The 19,727-nt window shown below is 40.1% G+C and overlaps 1 protein-coding gene across 4 annotated transcripts in view; it reads left to right on the top strand.

The window, feature by feature from the left end:
* NAV2 (neuron navigator 2) overlaps positions 1-19,727 on the top strand; it is a 420,329-nt gene that overhangs the window by 247,399 nt on the left and 153,203 nt on the right. For all 4 annotated transcript variants that reach the window (XM_069804094.1, XM_069804093.1, XM_069804091.1 and 1 more), the window contains exons 2-3: positions 6,967-7,084; positions 13,758-13,810. In XM_069804094.1, coding sequence (XP_069660195.1) covers positions 6,967-7,084; positions 13,758-13,810 — 171 coding nt within the window. The remainder of the gene's footprint in view (positions 1-6,966; positions 7,085-13,757; positions 13,811-19,727) is intronic.

The raw sequence follows: 19,727 nt of genomic DNA, 5'->3' as shown, positions 1-19,727 counted from the left end.
AGAATAGCTCTCCCCAGTCGAGAATAAGGCTTTAAAGAGAGAGAAATAAATAGTCCCGGTGGTGTTTAAATTACCCATTTCTCTATTTAACTTCCAAAGGGTAGTTAATGTACGTAAGTGTCCAGTAAAATGTAATATCCAGCGGAATACCTCCCACCAACTGACTAATAATTTAAAGCTGTTCCAACAAACACTTGCACATGTGAGGAGAATAAATCATTTTGTTTAGTTCCACTTAATAAATAATTAAAAAAGCAGAGTACCTCTGTCCCCAGAGAAGTGGGAACCAAGACCTCAGTTTGTTACAGCTGCGTTCCCAATAGTTGAGGATGCGTGGAAAGTTCCAGCACTTTAGATAATTGATGGTATGTTATGGGTACCATATTAGATACTAATTAGTAGCTAATTACTGTGACAACTATTTTTAGGGGTTTGCAAATGTATGCGTTCCTTTCAGGAAGGTCATTTTACTGTCTCACCTGCCTATCGGGAGTCCACCTGCAATCCGGTCCATCATCATCATCGCCTCAGACTTGGAGTTTCTGGCGGTTTCCTCCTTTTTTGCTAGTATTGGTGCCAAAGTTCTGGGAGGATGGAGTAAACAAGTCCCCAGGCTCCCATCCTGATTTTCAGGGTGCTTCCAGTGTCTCTGAGCAGAGAGGAGACAGATGCGGCCGAAGGCCGGTGTGTCTGCGCCGACTGACCCGCTGACTGCCTGCCCCATGTGCTGTGTCCGCCTCTCCGAGCTGCCGATCGCTGGGGACTCGTGGGCTTGCCTACGGATGGCGTATTTTTATTTTTGCTTCGTATTCTACTCACTACAAAACTTAAGCAATATTCTTAAAGAGAAGGAGCAGATAGAGCTCGTTCCTCAAAGCCCACTAATACCTTTTATTTAACATGGAAAAATGTGGGCACACAATATATGGAATTCTGTGTCCTGCTTTTTCAGCATCTCCCCCCCCCCCCCCCCCGTAAGAGCTTACATTGGGGAAAAAAAAAAAAAGAAACAGTCTTTTGGGTAGCAGTACAAAGCTTTACTCATTCTGGAAGAGCCAGTACTGTCCTTTTAGTGGGATTTGTGTCATGGTGCAGATACGGACATCCCACAGGATTTAGGAAGTGCATGGGGGCAAGTAAGGCCACAAATTGTAGGAAATCTCTGATAAAAGGTCTGTGACAAATGCTGTTAAACTTCATAGGTTTGTATTTTTTTTTTTTTACCATGTGCTTCTTAGTTGTCCTTTTGCCAGTAACTCGGCGAAATACCAGCCATGTTATGGTCAGGGCCATAATATCTATGCTCCTTTAAAATAGTTGTTATCCTCAGGGTGCTCCCTTGGAGCCAGAGATGCTTCTAAGGGATGAGTTTTCCAGCTAAGCCCTTGGCTTTAGCTGTTTACCTCTGGGCTTTGCAGTGTGATATCTGTTAATAAGATCGTTGTATTGGAGTGTAGCACAGATCAGCGTGAGACTGCAATTAATGTTACCAGTCAAAAAATGTGATTTCGTGACTGCATGTGTAAACCCCGTTACACTGGGCAGTAATGAGGATCTGATGGGCTTTCTTCCCCCCATAGCATTGTAACAACTGCAGGCATTCCCATTATGATCATCTTAGTATGTTGTGTCTATTTTTAGGTTTCAGGGACTTTTTTTTCCCCTGTGAACTTCAGTAGGCAGTGTGGTTTGGTCAGCAGCAACACAGGCGTTGCATTGTAATGGGTGTTCTGATGGGAGTTCATCGATGTGACTAACCCTGCTATTCAATCCTGAAAAAAGCCTCACTCTGCTCTAATTATGGTACGTGATGTCAAAAAGATACTCTTCAGCTGTTACCAAATTCACAAGAGCCTGATTCACAATAATTATTGGAAGAAAACAATCAGAGTCTGATTAGTTAGGAACTGTCATGGTGAGGGAGGGAAAGAAAGGTTTGACAATGTACTTGGGCATTTATTATAATCAGATTTATTTTTTTGTAGAAATGAGTAACAAGGAAAAGGTTCAGACGTGTTTTCTGCTTGCATAGAAGAGGGAAATTCTTTTCAAGTAGTTTTGTGTGAACCCTTTCCTTTTCATAATGAGTGTATTTCAGAATACCAATGGGGAGGCAAAAAACATTGGGTGGTTCTTGGTTCCCATTTAAATGGGACTGAATTCCACTTAAAGGAGACCCTGGAGTAGGTGATAATACCTGGCACCTCAATCTAATTGCAGCTCCATGGGTATATTGGGTCTCCTTTATGATCTCTGAAGGGTCTTCCTGGATTCATTGCTCTCGTGACTTTATTCACACTCGGTTTCCTGGGTTTGACTGACTACGGGAACCGGGGAATAGAGTCCTACAGTTGCTGTGTTTGGCCCTATCTGCCAGCAGATCAAGAAGAACCTGCCCATCGGCATGTCTGAGCACCCAGGTATCAGCCTGTTGCCTCCAAAACGGTATCTGGAGAAAGGAATACTGTGGTTTGAGATGCCAACTTCAGACTGTTATGGCTAGCTGGGCGAGCTCTAGTTTATTTGGCTTTTTGGTTGATTTTTTCCAGGTTAAAAAGACTGTATGAATCACTTTTAAGGGGACAGAAGCTTCAGGGTTTTTTGCTCTTTACTGGTCAGCGTATTCCCCAGCCCTCCCCAAGTGCTTAGCGGTAGCTATGTGGCCTGGAAGAAACAATCTGTTCTGCAAAAGGCACATTTTCTGCTGCTTCGATACTCGGATATGGTGCAGGTGGTCTGAGGTGTGCTCTGGGTGTGACAGATGCGCTCTCTTAGTACAGTCAGAAACGTTACTCGAGACTCAAAGTGACGGGAAAGTGCAGAAGTCTTCTAGCTGGAAAGCAAGATTTTCTGCCATTCAGACCTTTATTTCACCTGAAACGTGCTTTAAACAAGCAGGTATAATGCTAAGGAAAGGGGAGGGGGGAGAAACCCCGCTGAATTTCAAAATGCAGTGTTCTTGCTGATTGGGGACTTACTGATCCTCAGGCCTTTTTCTCTGCAGACAACTTTGAAAAGCTTTGGGGTTTGAGGGGGTTTTGCTCAAAACCTTCCTACTTTGAGCAATAGTGTTTTAGCTATGACTCATAATGTGCTGAATATTTCCAAAATCAATATTTACCTGTAACACTCTTAATTCAAACCTGATGGATTGAAGGAAGCGGGGGGAGTGGGGTGAAGAGAGAAGAAAAAAATCTTTCACATTGGTTTTCAATTTGTTCCCAGATAGTTGGATTCCTAAGATCATAGACTACAGACAAAAAAACCTACCGAACAGCTGAGTCCACCTTTAACAAAAGCCAGAACTTGGACCTGAGTTAAACATTAAACTGACTGGTCTCAGGCACAAAGACCTGCTTATGGTGATAGTACCCAAATCCTGTTGTTTGCCTGATTTTGTTAAATAAAATAATGAAGCTGCCTCCAATGATTTTCATACTGTGTGAAATTGCTGTAAAGTTTTAATAGCCCATACTGGGGTATATATAATAAGGCAGTATCTGTTTGGTTGTAGTGGGTCATATACTTCATATTGCGAGATTTTGGGTTTTTCTAATTAGGCGACTGTTCAGGTGATTTTCATGTGAATATTCAAACATGTGACTTAGTAACCTGTTTGCTGAAAATACCTGAGGAACACTTAAAATTCATGTGCAGACATCGGCGTGTATGAATGGAAAGTTTCTCAGCAGTGTTTTCCTTGTTCTTTTATTATTGTTTTCCCAATTATTTACCTGGTTTTGTACCTTTGAAAACACTATGTGCTTTGAAACATTTTTCATGTGTCTAGAAATAGCAACCATTGTACACGTATTTTTTCACTTGTTTGTGTGGAAAAGGAAAAGAAACATTAGGAATCGTGTTTGTGTAGTACATTACAAAGACTCGCAACAAACAGGTTTTGAAAACATCCTGGAAAGTTTCCATAATTAGCTTAATATATGCCATAAAAATGAGCAGTGACCATAAGGAGCTACTACAATAAGCCTGGATAATACTGCATGGATAAGAATGCTTCACAGCTCGTAAATATACAGCCCAGTCAGTTTAAAAGAAAAAAAAATATTGCATGTTATGCATATTGCAAAATAATGGGGTATAATAAAGTTTTTAAGAGAAGCACAGATTTGTTATATGTGTATTTTCCTGCGAAAGACTTTCCTAATCAAGTGGTTGAATGTAATCATATTCCCCACATTTAAATATCCCAGAAACAAATATTTTCTCCATACTGATATGCATTATTGATGCATTTAATGGAATATTTTATAATGAGCATAAAAGCTCTCCTTGCAGCTTGGATACCAAACACAGGCACTGACTTTAGCACACCAAGTAGGGGCTACAAGAATAATTTGCCAACAGAGAGAGTTTCTTTATGTGTTGTTGGAGACAGTGACTCGGACAGCGGGTATTTGGGAGCGTTTCAAGTTGTCTCCTTCAGCAGGAGGATTTGTTAAGGGAGTCAGGGGCTGGTTTGATGCAGCTCTGTTAATTTTTTCCAGGGTATGCATGTACGATCTAGTGTTCCTGGATGCAGTAGGAATTAGTGCCGTAGGAAACCGCTATGAAGGAACAGTTTTGCAACGCCAGCCATGCATTCTCATGCTGTTATTTGACTTAAAAATGAATCCGAACTAGCTCTCAAGGTCTTGCTGATGCTGTAATTTCAGGTTCTGCCAGGAGGGGTCTGCTCTGCTTTGTCCTCTCTTCTGTGTTGTCTTAACTCTAGGGCCGATCCAAGTATTTGCTCGATTGCATGACGATCTGCATCATGGAAATAAGCCAGGTTGGAACTGATGTATCGAAGTATAATCTTGTATTTGCTGAAAGTCCTTCTGTGATCAACTAGAACATTCATCACAGCCCTCCCATTAAAATAAACTTAGCTGTTGTGTTTGATAAGTTGCTTGTCAGCTAAATCGCAGTAACGGTGTAGGGGTGCATGTGAAGTAAGTAGTTTTCAACCTGTTTCCTGATATGTTTTTTCTTGTAGATAAGCAAGCTAGAACCGCGTGGCAGAAAAATAAGTGAAGTCAATCCTAGTTCCTTAAAGTTATTGGATCTTTAAAAATATCTTCCTGTTATGGAAAATGTTTTCTTGTAAAAGGAGCTAAGGAACACAATGTCTGATTTGTGCAAAGTGTGGGGTGGTTGGTTTTTTTTTTTTTCCCTCTTTTCTTTTTTCAGTCAGCTAGGGAAATCACTCGCCTGTACTCAGCGTTTATTTCATTGAGATCTTTTTTCATTGAGATGTTTCTCAGCTCTGGTTTTTTTTCATGGAGGTGTTCCAGCGTGTTTTTCTGTTCAAGTCCGTGACGCTGTTGGCATAGGAAGGGCACCTCCCGCTGCTCTGAAGATGGAAGTAGAGGATAAATGATGGAAAATAGGGACATGTGTTTCAGATTTTGGGCAATTTGTTCATTGCTGCTACCAGTAGCGTTTTACAGGTTTAAAAAAAAATACAAATGAAGACTTTATAACCAAAGTAACTCTAGTCAAAATATCTGTTCTTCATTTTATCATATTAATGTGGAACCAGCAAGTGCAAGAGGAGCGTGAAATAACAATCCTTGTATTAGTTCCAGGGTCCTCCGTCCCGTGTGGCAAATACTTGACTCTTAGACTTAGCGGTTGGCTTTTGACTCCCATGAAGGAGAAGGACACCATAGCCCAGCGATCGCAGCCCTGAGGGCTCGGCCCCTCTCTCTCCTTGTCCTCTTTTCTTTCTGGCTGTCAGCAGGTGTGAAGGAAGACGGTAGTTTCTGGGAGAGGTTTCCCTGGGCTTCTGGGGACTTGAATTGTCTTGTGCAGACATTTCCCTCCAGGTCAGTGAATCACCCACTTGCGTGAGGCATTCGTCACCAGCGTAGTGCTTTAATTTAAAAAAGAAAAAAACCCAACCCCATTACACGGTGGTTTGTAGGGACTGTGGAGGATTGGCATGGGTCGCGCCAAAAGCACGTTGAGTCTACTCCTGCTTACTGATAGGCTGAATTGGGATGAATGTATTTCTAATACGCTAGACACTCTTGAGAGCATGGGTGAACTTTAATATTTGTCCGGTAAAAGGTGAAATCCTGATATTTAGTTGTTTTTACTTTATTTCTTTGGAATATAAATAGATAATTAAAAAAAAAGTCTTCCCTTAAATTTGGTCCTATACGAAGAACAAGAAATGTTATTTAATTCATAAGCAGAAATTCCTAATCAAGTATTTTTCCGTCTTTTTGATAACCTAGCATGAAAAGATTTTATAAGTTTTCTGGTTATCTTGGATAAGTTGTGCTAGCATGTGGTGAGCAGTACTTAATGCATATTAAAGAGCGATTTCTGACTGCTTTGTTTGCTTAGTTTTCAGTTAATACGTTTTAAAATAAATCCCAACAGTTAGAAGTTTGCATGAGAGGTTAAAATCAATTTAATAGGTCTATTTAACCTGTGAGATGGAACTTATTAGAATTGGTAGGCTTTTAAGACCTTTAAAGGCTTGTCGAGTAATATAACTCAGAATGAAATTGCTATATGGCTGATATCTACCAGAAGTGATTCTTGGACAAGAATCTTTAGAATTTCTTAATAACAGATATAAAGAAGAAATCTCAAAGGGAAAATGCAAAAAGATGCTTGGGTGGAAATTGAAATCTCTTCTACACACTTGTTACTGCTGTAGAACATTTAGTTGACCGCCTGCTGATCCATTCAAGCTGTAACACGTTCAGGAGTTTACTATCATCTGTTAGTTTTCATGTCAGATTTCTGAAAAAAAGGAAGAGCCATGCTGTAGTAAGCTGGATACTTGATCTGCACAGTGCCTTGTATTTGAATGTTGTTGACTTGTTTCAAAGAGCAAAAAAGCAGTGATCTTAAATCAGCATCCCAGATACTGAGAGAAACAAAGACGTCTCATTTTGAAGGTTGATGTTATAACTAACAATTTCTTTTTGTTTATCTTTCTGCTTACAGATTTATACGGATTGGGCTAATCACTATCTAGCAAAATCTGGTCACAAGAGATTGATAAAGGATCTACAGCAAGATGTGACTGATGGAGTCTTATTAGCTGAAATAATCCAGGTTGTAGGTGAGTGACTTTCTGTACCAGGTATCCACCAACTCACTCAGAAATTCACTGTCTTTATCTTCTACATAAACACGGGGCGGGGTGGGGGGGGAATCCATCAAACTGCATGGAATTATGTAGATAATTTTCCTTCAGAGACTTTGCTAATTAATTTGATAAAGCCTTGTCTTAAAGCATAGTGGAAAAATATTTAATGTTGCTGATAAGATCTGACACAGCAATATCACTGCGCACAGCTGAATGTTAAAAAAGCAAGTGAGGAGGGATTTTTTTTCTGCTAGGATGCCGTTAGCCTTCACTATCTCTTTCTGATACGTTTTGGGATTGGTCTGAACATAATTCACAGTGATACTGGCCTACTGTGTTGAGCCTCCTGCTTTCAGTCGGATTTGAAAAATCCGTATGTGCAGCTAGGAAAGGAGAAGGGGTATAATTTTTATGTGGCAGAAAAAATCTGTTGTAATGAGTTTTCAAATTAGGAGAATCATTTATCATTAGGACAAATCTCAAATATAGGCTCAGTTCTACAAAGCCTTTAGTTCCCTCAATTTGCACTGATATTTGTAGATAACGAAGATTCTGAACAATTTTCTGCATTGGCCCCATGTAAAGCTCCGTATTCTCCCTCTTCCCTTGGGCCTGGATCCTTCATTAGTTCCTTCAGAGGCTCATCCATCTGGTACTCGGGATGCCACAAAACACATGCATGGGCCAACGGAGATTGATGGAATCGGAAAGCCTGCTAATGGGAATTAGGACAACTATTGTCAGAAGCAAACTGACAGATTTGAGATGCAAATTAAGACAACGGCAGTGAAGTGACAAGACATCAGTGCATGCATATTTATATGTGTTTAGATGCTGTAAACGAGCTAGTTCCTTGATTTAAGGTACAAATCTGCAAGCCCTGTTCTCGGCTGAAATTGTGAGGCATCGTTCCAAAGGCTGCGCTAGAGTTGCACTGGAACACATCAAACCAGATTTCGTCTCTGTGTTGCAGAGCAACGTTCTATCTCAGTAGCATTCTACAGACCCACCACGCAGCTACAGATGTATAAAAACAGGCCGTGAATTGATTGTGCGTCGACAGGTATTCACTATGAAGCACACTTCAGCCTGTATCTATTTCCTGATGTGTGTTTAACACGGCAAAAAGTTTGGAAACCCAGGAACAGTTAGCTCTTGATTCCTTTCCCACATACCTAGCTACCCTGCGTTAATGCTGTTGTAGAAAACTTCTGTGTGAGAACCTGGTTGTACCAAATACTTTAACGTAGTCGTTTGAGTGTTGACTTCTGAAAACTCTTATGGAATGAAATTACTCCCTCTAAAGTACGCAGGAATAATATTGCTTACTGTATTTTGCTTTGATTCACCTTTGTGGGGTTTTTTAGCCGTTATTAGAGCTGCCTTTTGGCTAATATTTAAGATTATGGCTGCAAGCTTTCAAAAGTTAAAATACAAGTGAAGGAATTCATTTTCAGAGAATGTTTTCCATGTGAAAGTAAGTTCATATTTAAACATTCTCAGTTTAATCCTCCAAATTAACAGTGAAGAGTAAGTAATTTATATCTGCTGTGTATGGCCTTAGGCACGCTGCATCTCATTGTCACAAAGATGGTGATAACTTTCACACCTAGAAGCAGCTTTCACTGTAGCCTGCAAAATACAAGCTTTTTTTCTAACAGACAAGACTGCATACTAAGAAAGCTTCTATATGCAGTGTCGGAGAGGTTTTTCTTTTTTATGTTACGGTGTGCTATGTGTAAAAGCAGCCATAAGGATCCTTCCTCCTTTTTGTCATGTGCCTGGAGTATCTGGAGATTATCCAAAGTCATTGAAAATGATTCAGGTTTAATTATTAGTGATACAATTTTTCTTGTGTTCACCATCTGAGATTTACATCACAGATGCTGAATCTTGAAATACTACTTAATGTCCAAAACTGGAAAAAGAATAGAAGGGTTTTTTGGTTTTGCTTTGTTTTTTTAAATGAATACTCCATAAGAGCTAATGATTCTACAGAGGCAGTGATTACAATCCTTTCTGCTTACACTTTTCTGAGCTGAAATAGCTATATATTTAGGAAAAGAAAATGTTAAAATCCGTAAGAACTAGGTAGTTCTTTTACCTTAGCATCCAGACAAGGAGCAAATCTAAGAAGACATGAAACCAAGCATCGCTGCGTTTGACTTTAGAGGATATAATCTTCAGACTTCAAAACCACTAATGATAATATAGAAGCGTTATATGATGACCATTTTTTTCTATTTGCAAGTCAATTAAAATGCATTCATAGCGTTCTGGTTTATTTCAGCTCAAAATTTATGAGTCTATAAAAGCATATGTAAGTAATACATGCCTTAGTAGTGCCATGTAAACATAGTAGCTATATTTAAATTCACAAATGCTGGTATACTGGGTCTGTGCATGCGCTGAAATTGGTGATACATCAAATTGTCAGTTGGTTCTCTGTGAGAACCTCCAATTTTCAAGACTTAGAATCTATGTTAAAATTAAACTTTAACTCAGTCCAATAGGACTTTTCCTACTGATGCGGACGATATTTTGTGGAATATTTTAATCAATCAGATACAACCAAAGTCAGATCAGATACAAAAGCTGTGGCTTCGTAAACAGGGATGCAGTTGTTGTGTTAATGTTAGATACTTATTCAGCTACATAAAAATAGTTTCAGTAAGAAATAAAATGTGCACATCAGTGTTGTGTTGGGCAATCAGTACACCGTTATAGGAGGTGACGGGCACATTGTTTAGTGTAGCTGCTCTGGATATGCCAAGATAGTCTTACAGGTATACCTAAATATTCTGGGTAACTTGTGTTCTGATTGAAATTAATTGCACTGACTTAAACAGAATAGATCTTTGCTCTAATTTTAAAAGTCATCTGCAATTACTCCAGATAACTATTCCAGTTCAAATTCATACCGTGACTTATCTCAGTATAGCTTTTGTCTGCTGTTATGAAAATTATGCTGTTACACTTGCAGGGGAAGGTTACAGGTTTATGTTTCAAACCAGAATCTTGGGATCAAACCTAGCAGTACTCTCTAGTGATAACTCCTATCGTATTTTGGGTGGGACATTGCGCAAAGGTTCATTTTACTAATATTTGAGCGGCTGTCCAGTTAAAAGCTGCAGGTGATAATTGCTACGCAGATGTAGGAATTACATGGAGCACTATTCATTCATATGTTCAAGAACAAGTACTCTAATGTCCAAGGGTATGCCTAAAGTATGAATAATGCAGAATAGCTGCTAAGGTTGTAACAGAGGGCTTAATTCATTATTAAGTGCATGGACTTACTTTATGGATGGTTAAACCATCCGTACATAGCCAGTTTTGTTCTGTGTAATGCTTATTGAAACACTTCTGATTTGTTCTAATTATAATTTTTCACACACTCGATGGAATGTCATTGGCTGAAGATTTTTTTTTTTTACCAGGAATGTGTACCTGTACCTATGTCAATGGGACACTTGACAGCTGACTGGCCAATAGATTTAAGGAATTTTTTGCAAATTTTGATGCTGGAGTTTCCTTTTCACCTGTGTTTTCATATAATTTTGGCTTGCAGTTTCATGATATGCCTCCTGTCAAAATACATAAACCCAACTATTCTTTTAGGTACCGTTTTCCAAGCTTTGATTCAGATCCATGTAATTGAAAGCGCAGTGTCACTCGTTGCTACTTTCATTATAGAGCACAGCTGGTTTCTACTGTCTACCTTAGTACACCCCGCAATCTGCGTATAAGTGGGAAAAGTTTGCAAGCACTTGAAAGCATTTGAACCAAATTCACTGTATTTACAGTGAAGGGAAAAAACCCCAGGTGGTGGGGGGAAGCTCTGCGGACTCGCAATCAGTTTGGGAAAAATCCCCTGCATTTCACGCTTCTGTGGTTGTGAATTTACATCTTGCTCCAGGCTTAGATACAATTTAAAGCCTTTATGATTGCCTGTAACTTCCAGTTTATGCCAAATGATGTAGTATCCTTATGTGGCAAATAGCTGTGAGTTGCCCATTTATCTCAGCCAGAAAGCTGTGCTTTTGCAGCTGTGAAATTGGACACGTTTCCGAGGTCCCCGAGCGTTCAGTGACTCGTGCTATGAACTGTACCATCACGCCGCCTGTGGGCACGCCACGTTGTTATCTCATTCACTGCTATCTCTTTCTTTCCAGTCATCTCCACAAGACAGGCAACTTGCCTCGGACCTGCTCCAAGCGCTGGTCCTTGGAGCTTGGGGCAAGGGTCAAAGAAAGGGTCCGGCTTACGGCCGAGGAATGGGAGCATCAAAACGATTGCCTGGTGAATTAGGCAGATTCCTGCAAAGTGCCAGATATGCCCGTGGGCCGCTTTGATGCATCTCCCCAGCTTAGGTTGAACATCTGACGTCTTGCCCTGCTGGGTTCAATAGAGAGGGATGAGTTGAAGTTCATCCCGGCTGCCAGTTTGCCCCACCACCAGCTTTTCTGGTTGCTCTCTATTCCACCTGCTTTTCATAGCGCTTGCAGCAGCAGGGAAGGGATGATAATTGCATTAATCTAATGAAAGGAGTAACCAAGAGCCGTAGGTGAGTTGGGAGTGCGTTAGAAGGTGTAAAGGTAGGGCATAAACCTGCCCCAGGGAAAGGTGATTGCCTGGCGGTAAGCAGAAATAGCACCTGATGGACCAGAAACTCCAGTTCTTGTTACTCTTCTGATTACCACCAACTCTTTCTGGTCATCTACATCCTAAATCACCTGTAGCAGAGAAGGCCAACAGCATAGAAGGAAGTGATGAGTAGTTGGGAACCGATGAAGAATCATCAACTGGTAGACAAAAAACTGCAGGTTCACAAGTGGGAGGGGAAGTTGCCTTGGTTTAACGTAGTTTTTCAGAGGAAGTAAAAGCAACTGTTTAAAAACAAAACAAAAACCCAAAACAAAAGAAAAAAGTAGAGCACAAGAAATTGAAGAAACTGATAGTAATGAAATAAAGCAGCTACAAATCAGTTGATCAGAAGAGTACAAGGATAGCTGATGATATCTTGTGAACTGATGGAAAAGTATGAGGACGAAGAATGATTTCTAGATGAGAATGGTAATATTATTAACCACAGTGTAAAAAAGGAAGCGGATAAAGAGGTAACATCCCAAATAGTTGGTGTGTTGGATGTAAATTTCTCCTGATGTAAACCACCTTATATTTTTCTGTCTTGGTTTGCCATTAATTTTCCCGTGTTACAGAACAGTGTAGTTGTTTATAGGGTTTATGAGGTTAACCTTTAGTGTACAGCTCTAGAACCAAGCTTGCACTCCAAGCCTGTAGCAATACTCAAAAAGTGTAGAAGTGTTAAGTAAATATTTTGGTTCTACATTTGCCTACTAAAAAAACCCTCAGAAAAAGTCAAATGCTGTATTGCAGCAGAATCTTGGGAACAAGTTACGCACAGTTTAGGCAGTTTCAAGTAGGTGAGTCTAGGTAGTTTGCATACAAGAGCTTAAAAAGAGCCAGGTAACAAGCTTTATCGTTTGCTACCACTGTTTTTAAATACATTGTGAATATTTCAGGAGTTCTAGAGGACTACTGGGGAAAAACTACTCTTTTTTGAGGAAAACTAGACCACTCTGGGGAACAGTACAGTGGATTTAGCTGCAGTCTTTTTCATAGTAGCATCAAATTCTTAAATGTATTACTGTGGCATAAAGGTGTGTACTGGGACACCTCGATGTGTAAAAAGGGGAATACCGGGCAAAAGTGAAGTTATGTTACTACTTTGTTTGCCATTGTTATAACTGCTATTGGAATATTGTGCCAAATTCTATATTCCTAACTGAAGAACAACACGAAATGAGATGGATTTCTGAGTGACGTCCTGAGAACATGGGACTGGTAGAAAATACAGCTTTTAATATAAGAATTGATGGGAGGCAAATCTGTTCAATTCATCAAATGGGACGTGAACATCCACCTTTATTACAGTGAAAAAGATGCGGGAAAATGAACTTTGATTATAACTGGTTTTTCAGTCTAGCACAAAAAAGGCACTTCAAGGTCCAGTACTGAAACGCGACACTGAGCAAACGAAGACTCTAAGGCAAACGTTTAACCACCTCAACAACTTAATTATTTCACTTGGGACTTCAAAGATTGAAACTATATCTTTTTCTGCAAGTAGGGTTGTGTGTAAGCTATAGTCTTGTGATTTGTGCTATTAAAAAAATTAATAATAAAAATATGAGAGTTATTAATCATAAATTTCCTGTCTAGATTTAAACCCCATATTTACTCTACAAGCAATTCAATTGGCATGCAAACATCTATACATATGTAGTGTTCACTTTTCCACCTAGCAGTGATTCAGTTTCCAGAATTTAAATCTTTTTTGTAGTTCAAAGGAGTTACCCGTCACTGTACAAGATATTGTCAGACCAGCTGTTTTCTGCGCCCAGCTGTCTCTGGAGGCACGACCCACTAGAAAACTCTAGCTGCCTTTTTTTTTTTTTTTTTTTTTTTTTTTGATGGGTCTCAGTGTTTCACACATTCACTTTGGCTGGACAACTACGATCTGAAACCCCTTTATTTAGCTAGCAGCAAGTGCTCTGGAAATAATTGGAATACAAGTCCTTGGCATAGTTTTTTGCTTCATTTCCTCTTTTTTGCTTTTCAGCAAATGAAAAGATTGAAGACATCAATGGCTGCCCAAAAAATAGGTCTCAAATGGTAAGTAGTGAAGTGGTCTGTTGTTTGTGTGTACGTGGCCGAGTATCGAGCAAGAGTGTGTGACTTCAATGTCTGAGACTTTTAATAACAATTTTTAATTAGTTTTTCACAGTAGTGAGAGCAAAGGTATAATCTGAAGAACATTAATATTACAGGTTTTGCCCCGTTGTACTCCACAGTAGTTGAATTAGGCCTTGTCATTTATCACATACTCACAATCGATATTATTCTTGCATTGGTGTTTTACATTTCTGAAATATCACATTGTTAAACAGGAATGTAAAAAAAAATAAAATGTTGTTTCTGTATAGACAGTAGTATTGCAAAAGCAGAATTAGATATTTATTTTAAAGTTGGATTAAGAGTTCCTATATCCTTTGAAAAGAAACAAAATAAATGAGCAAAATGCACTAAATGAAAAAATTTCAAACTGCAAACTTCAAGGAGTTTTATGTATGCAACTTGGTTTTGACTGATAATTTTTAATTTGTAGAAGTTGTTCTGTATCCTGCTTATATATAATATTTAAAACTGAAGAACCAAAAATTAAAAGCATGTAGTACCTCAAGAGTATGTCTGCTGTGAGTATTGTGAAGCTAAAATTAGAGGCAGAACTTTACGGAGAACAGAAATAGTAGGAAACTGATTTTTAAAATGCATACTAGGAGAGGAGTGTTTAAAATTTATGCTACTTTAAAGAAGGTGATTTCCTTCTGTATCTTGAAAAAACCTTCATTTTACAATATAAATTCTAAAATCTCCCCCTTGCATTGCAAATGCACGCTTTGATACATGAATGTCTGTTCTGTGTGTGAAGGTATTTTAATATTTTTCTTTTTTGTGACTCTGTTCCCAACTGCCCCTACCTCCACAACTGCAACTTGAACACAACCACTCATGTAGTTAAATGAAAGGTTGAAGATTTGATGAGAGTTTGCCATCTTGAGTCAGAAACCACACTGCGTTCTGCTATTCTGTTTTGGCTTTTTGTTGTTTCTTGGAAGTTATCAATCTTGCTTAAACCCACGGAGCAGGCGCTCTGTAAGAAGCAAGCCATGTAAAAGGTTTTTCATTGCTACTTTTTACTGCTTTGAAGAGGTTGGTTGCTATTCTTGCTGTAGCCACAGCAGCTGTCCGGAGTATAAATAATTGAGGAAGTTTTCACAATTACTATAATTTAATGTTCCGCAAGTGCATCATAAGAACTGAATTTCATTCAGGACTGGAGCCTGTAACAAATTCCAGGACACGGTAGCTAAAAGTCACTTTAAGTCATTATTCTCAATGAAGGAACAGCGTCGTTCTGTTGGATAGTCGCGTGCACGCTGTAGGTTGCTTAATGAAGTCAGATCTGTTTATAACCAGAGGCATGCAGGGGGCATGTGCTGTGTCAGGAGTTGTGAAGAGTGCTGGAAAGAAGCGTTTGCTCTGCGCTTTGTCCCCTGAAGCTCTCCTTTTATTCCAGTTGCTCAGTCAGGACAGTGGAGTGAGTGGGACTGTGTCCCCTGTTCAGGAGACCTAGTGCATCGCTCATAGCTCGGCATCCCCAGCTCTCATCTCACGTGAGAAAAAGAAGGATTATGCTTATGGTCTGTTTTTATTAAGTGTGCATGCTTGCAGAGCTCTGTATCATCTTACAATAAAGATACTAAGGCAAGAACTTCATAGATGTGGTGTTCACACAATTGCTTGCAGTGTTTAAGGAGACGAGCCTTCTCCGGGTCCCCTGTGTTCTAGGAAAAATGCTTACGTTACAGTGTTCTGGGTTGGTTGGGGTTTTTTTTTTTGGGGGGGGGGGGGGGGGGGTCTTTTTTTGTTTGTTTGGTTGTTTTTTTTGTTTTGTTTTCTTTTCTTTTTCTTTTCTTTTGAAGATACAGCAGTCTTTGTCCATTGCATTGTAGCACTTTCCTCTTACTACAGCTCACAGCCATTCTCCAGAGCGTGGGAACTGGTGCTTGGTAATTCTGGTTCAGAGAGGTGCCAGAGGCAAGGCTACCCGGTCAGTTCAAGCACTCAACCAGGTGGTATCTAGTCTTATTTTTTCAAATGTATCTTCCAGTTACAGGTGTTCATATCTATATTGTAGTGTCTGTAGGGTGGGCACCACAGATGAGTAGATTGGGGAGGGGGGTGTAGGTACCATAAATGAAGATTTAACTTTGCTCATTAAATAAAAATACGACAGAGCTTAGAGGGAAGCCTTTTACCATCATCTGTCCCCCTGTGGGCAGTTATCTTGTTTGTAGAGTCGCAACGCAATGAGGAGAGACACATATGAGCTGAATTGTGAAAAGCCAGCTCGTGTCCAGCCAGATGTATCAGCTTAGAAAGCTGGAGCAAATCTCTGTCTTCCAAGCCCATTAAAGGGGGTGTGAAAGCAAGTACATTTGCTTCCATGTGGCACAGTCCTAAGCCAGTAAAGCTCGCCAAACCTTAGCGAGCTCGACACAGAGCCAGATCAGGTCTCTTTGCGTTGTTCCCATTGCTACAGTGCTGGAGAGCATCGTACATATTTGCCCAAATTGAGCGTTAGAGACAGCTTGGGTTTGTCAGGCTCAAAGCCAGTGCTAATAAGCCTTGTCAAATTAAGTTTAGTACTGCAGAACCATTTGGGACCATCAGGGCTTATCAACCTAGTCCCAATGCCAGAAATGACATGACAAAGACCCCCTCCCCCAGCTCTATGAAAAATCACTTAGGTGAGAACCCGTCCCCTCTCATCATCTCCTCTGGGTTTCTCTGCTGTGGGGAGTATCCCTGTCTTCCTTTGCTCCAGATAAGATTTGGCTGGCTTTTATATCATCTGTTATAGACCATTCTATAACTTGTCCTCTGCATAAGACCTGTTTCAGGGTGGGGTTTTTTTCCAAACCTCTATATTTTTGTGCTGTAGATACTCCTTTAAACAAAACCCTGTAACTGCGATGGTTAGTTCCAGCTGGCCTGCAGAAAATCCTGTGGTTAACAGAGGATGTAGTTGTATGGAGCGCAGGCTCTGGGACCGAGAAGATTTGGAGATGGTCACCACAACTGCATTTGGGTTTCTAGAACGAAGCCCAAGAAAATATTGGCATAGTTCTTGATAACTGGGCGAAAGAGGGTAAAACAAGACCAGTTTCCTCTCCTACACACTTCAGAAAAAAAGGCTTGAGGTCACTAAACCCGAGTAGGGCTATCTCTGCTAATATTGTTTGGTTATAGAAGAACAGAGATATTTTTCTTTTTTTTTCTTTTCTTTTTTTTTCTTTTTTCAATCCGCCTGTTGTTTTGGGGATGGTATTAGAGCTCAACATTTGGCATCCGGCAGGATCTGGACTATATTAGGAGGTACCACTTAGTACTTGCCCTCCTAGGTACCGTGGATTATTCTCATTGATGTGGGTATCTTTGCAAATGCTGGGTGTTACCTATTATAAAAGGGTTCATACCACTTATATTTGTAAAATGATCAAGTAAACAAAAAATAGAGTACCTAAGTGAGTTGTTCTATGCAATTTGTTATATATTGAGTCTGGCTGTAAGGGCAGCCCGTGGAAATCTTGCTCTACAGGGGCTGTGTTCTGTCTGTGAGGAAATACGTTGTGTAAAATGCTCACAGGTTTTGAGGGAAGTTTCACAGCGATGTTTTGGTGCAGTGTGATAGCTGAGCATTTTATTATCTTGTATATTAATATATCTTTTTTGCATAGCACAGCAAGGAGGGAGAGGGAGGGAAGTTGTTGTGTTACCTGTTACATGCAAGTGATAAACCGTAGCAGATGAGATAATGGTAAAAATTAGATGATACAAGAAAAAGGCAAAGCACAACATGTTTGAAAGATCGAAGCGTTAAAGTGGAGAGTGAGGTGAAGGAAAGAGAAGATCCATATCAGCTAGACTAGAAGCGACTGGGGAGAGGGACAAGTAAAGAAAGTTAATTTTGAAAATGTAGATTTGAAGACAAGGAAGAGAGGAGATACTTGCCAGTGAAGGGATACGTTGCCAGACACAGGCGACAGTTGAAACACAGCTGAAGATGGGACTAGGAGAAGGGATAAAAGAAGCAGGAGAAAGGTGTTTTCTAGGAGAGGTAGAGGGGGTTTGCCACCTTGAACATAAAGGGAAGAAATACTGAATGTGGCATTGGAAAGACATAAGACATTATCTCTAGGTGTACTTAAGAAAAAAGTATGAGAAGAAACTAATGAGAAAATCAATTTGATTTCCAAGGTTCAAAGTAAAGTAAAAAAAATAATCACAGATTATGATACTCTAGAAAACTAGAATGTTAGGTGTGTAAGTCTGAAAAGGGATAGTGTGTTACCGGTAGCAAAGCTGTCAGTGCTGAAGGGAAGAGGATGGGGGAATCTCGTCGGAGGACACAGCGGACTCTTTCATCTTTCCATGCTAAGCCTGGGGAAGTTGTGGGACAACCAAGACGAGAATTTGGAGCAACAGAAAGGCATGTAGGCTGAACCGACACCACAGTTCCTGCCTATAAATAGAGGAGGAAATAACTGTGGTTCTCATGTGGGTTTGTGGTTGGGTTTTATTATTTTTAAGGATGATCACTTTGCGTATATAAGTATCTGTGTTCAGGTACAAAAAAAAGGACAAAAAAAAAGGAAGGAGGGTTTTTTGTGTGTGTTGACCAGAAGTTTTTCAAGAATCATCTCTTTCTGATGCAGATACCAAGCTGTACTAGTAAAATAATACTTCTCAGGTTTTCTACTACTGTTTGTGTTGGAAACATAAAGAAGCTTGTACTGCAACGTGGGTCAGAGCCTGCATTTCTTCCCAGGGACTTTATGAAAGTCGAGATGAAGGCCAGGTTTTCGATATGATGACTTCCTTTACAAGGAAACCTTACTCCAGTGATGGCAATTTGACTATTATTTTAATATTTGACTGATTTCTTGTATTCTGAAAGCGAGCTGTTCTGTAATGTATGTGACACCCAAAGTCAAAGAACAGTTTGTGTGGAAATTCTCCAGCCTGGTAGGACCCTGGATTTGAAGCGAGCAGCACTGGGAGTTTTAATTCGGTTGTTAAAGCCAGGTGTCCACTTCCCTCCCGAGTGTGACCCTCACCAGCTCCACCCTCTGCTCTATGAATCTTTTTTTTTACTGGCAAAAAAACCATGAGGCGTTGAAATCTTCGTTACGGTTTGTGTGTATGGTACATGCCATACGTATTTCTGTGTTCTTTGTCTCGGAGAGCACTTTAATGAATTGAAATGATAAATACGAATGCTGGTGTGATATGGCCAATATTTTTAAAGGGTATAGCTGGGTACGTATTAATGAGTTGGTTGGCAGGTGTAATACAAGCTGAAAGCATCTGCATCGCCTGAGCAGCTAACTATGCGTGTGTAATATCCGCTAAGTGGGTGAGCTGATGTTTTTTGTCCAAATAACTAAAAAAGGCTGCTGTATTTTAAAATACAATAAAAAATTAAACTATTCTTAGATGCTTGTATTTTTCTTACAGAAAATAATTCTGTCTTTGGTCTTCAAGAGCAGGCATCCACTTTAACCCACTCCCCTAAACATTTTGAGCGTTTTTATACAGCCATTGTTGCCTAAATGTTGCCATAGCTTGGAGCAATAAATCTGCAAGGCTGTTGCTCCAAACCCCACCAGGTTGGTGGGGCTGAAGTCTGGTCGATCTGCTGCCCGTTCCCCAAAGCGGAGGAGGACTCTGCCGCCCGGGCATGTGCTGCTAATTCAGGGGAGCAGCTCCGCCAGAAAGATCAAAAGCATCACAAGCATGTTTTTCCTCCGCGAATTCCTAGCGTAGGTTTTTTTGAAACGTATCCCGGTGGTTAAATATAGCCATGTAGTTTCAAGTAATCCTACTCCAAGGTTGTTCTGAGCAATGCAGTTAAGGGAACTTTTCCGTCTTCTGGTGGGCTTTCCCCCTGCTTTGCTTGGGCAGT

This window comes from Haliaeetus albicilla, chromosome 16, assembly GCF_947461875.1.
Source record: "Haliaeetus albicilla chromosome 16, bHalAlb1.1, whole genome shotgun sequence".
In the NCBI taxonomy this organism is placed as follows: domain Eukaryota; kingdom Metazoa; phylum Chordata; class Aves; order Accipitriformes; family Accipitridae; genus Haliaeetus; species Haliaeetus albicilla.
This window is presented reverse-complemented; position numbering and strand designations above follow the sequence as displayed.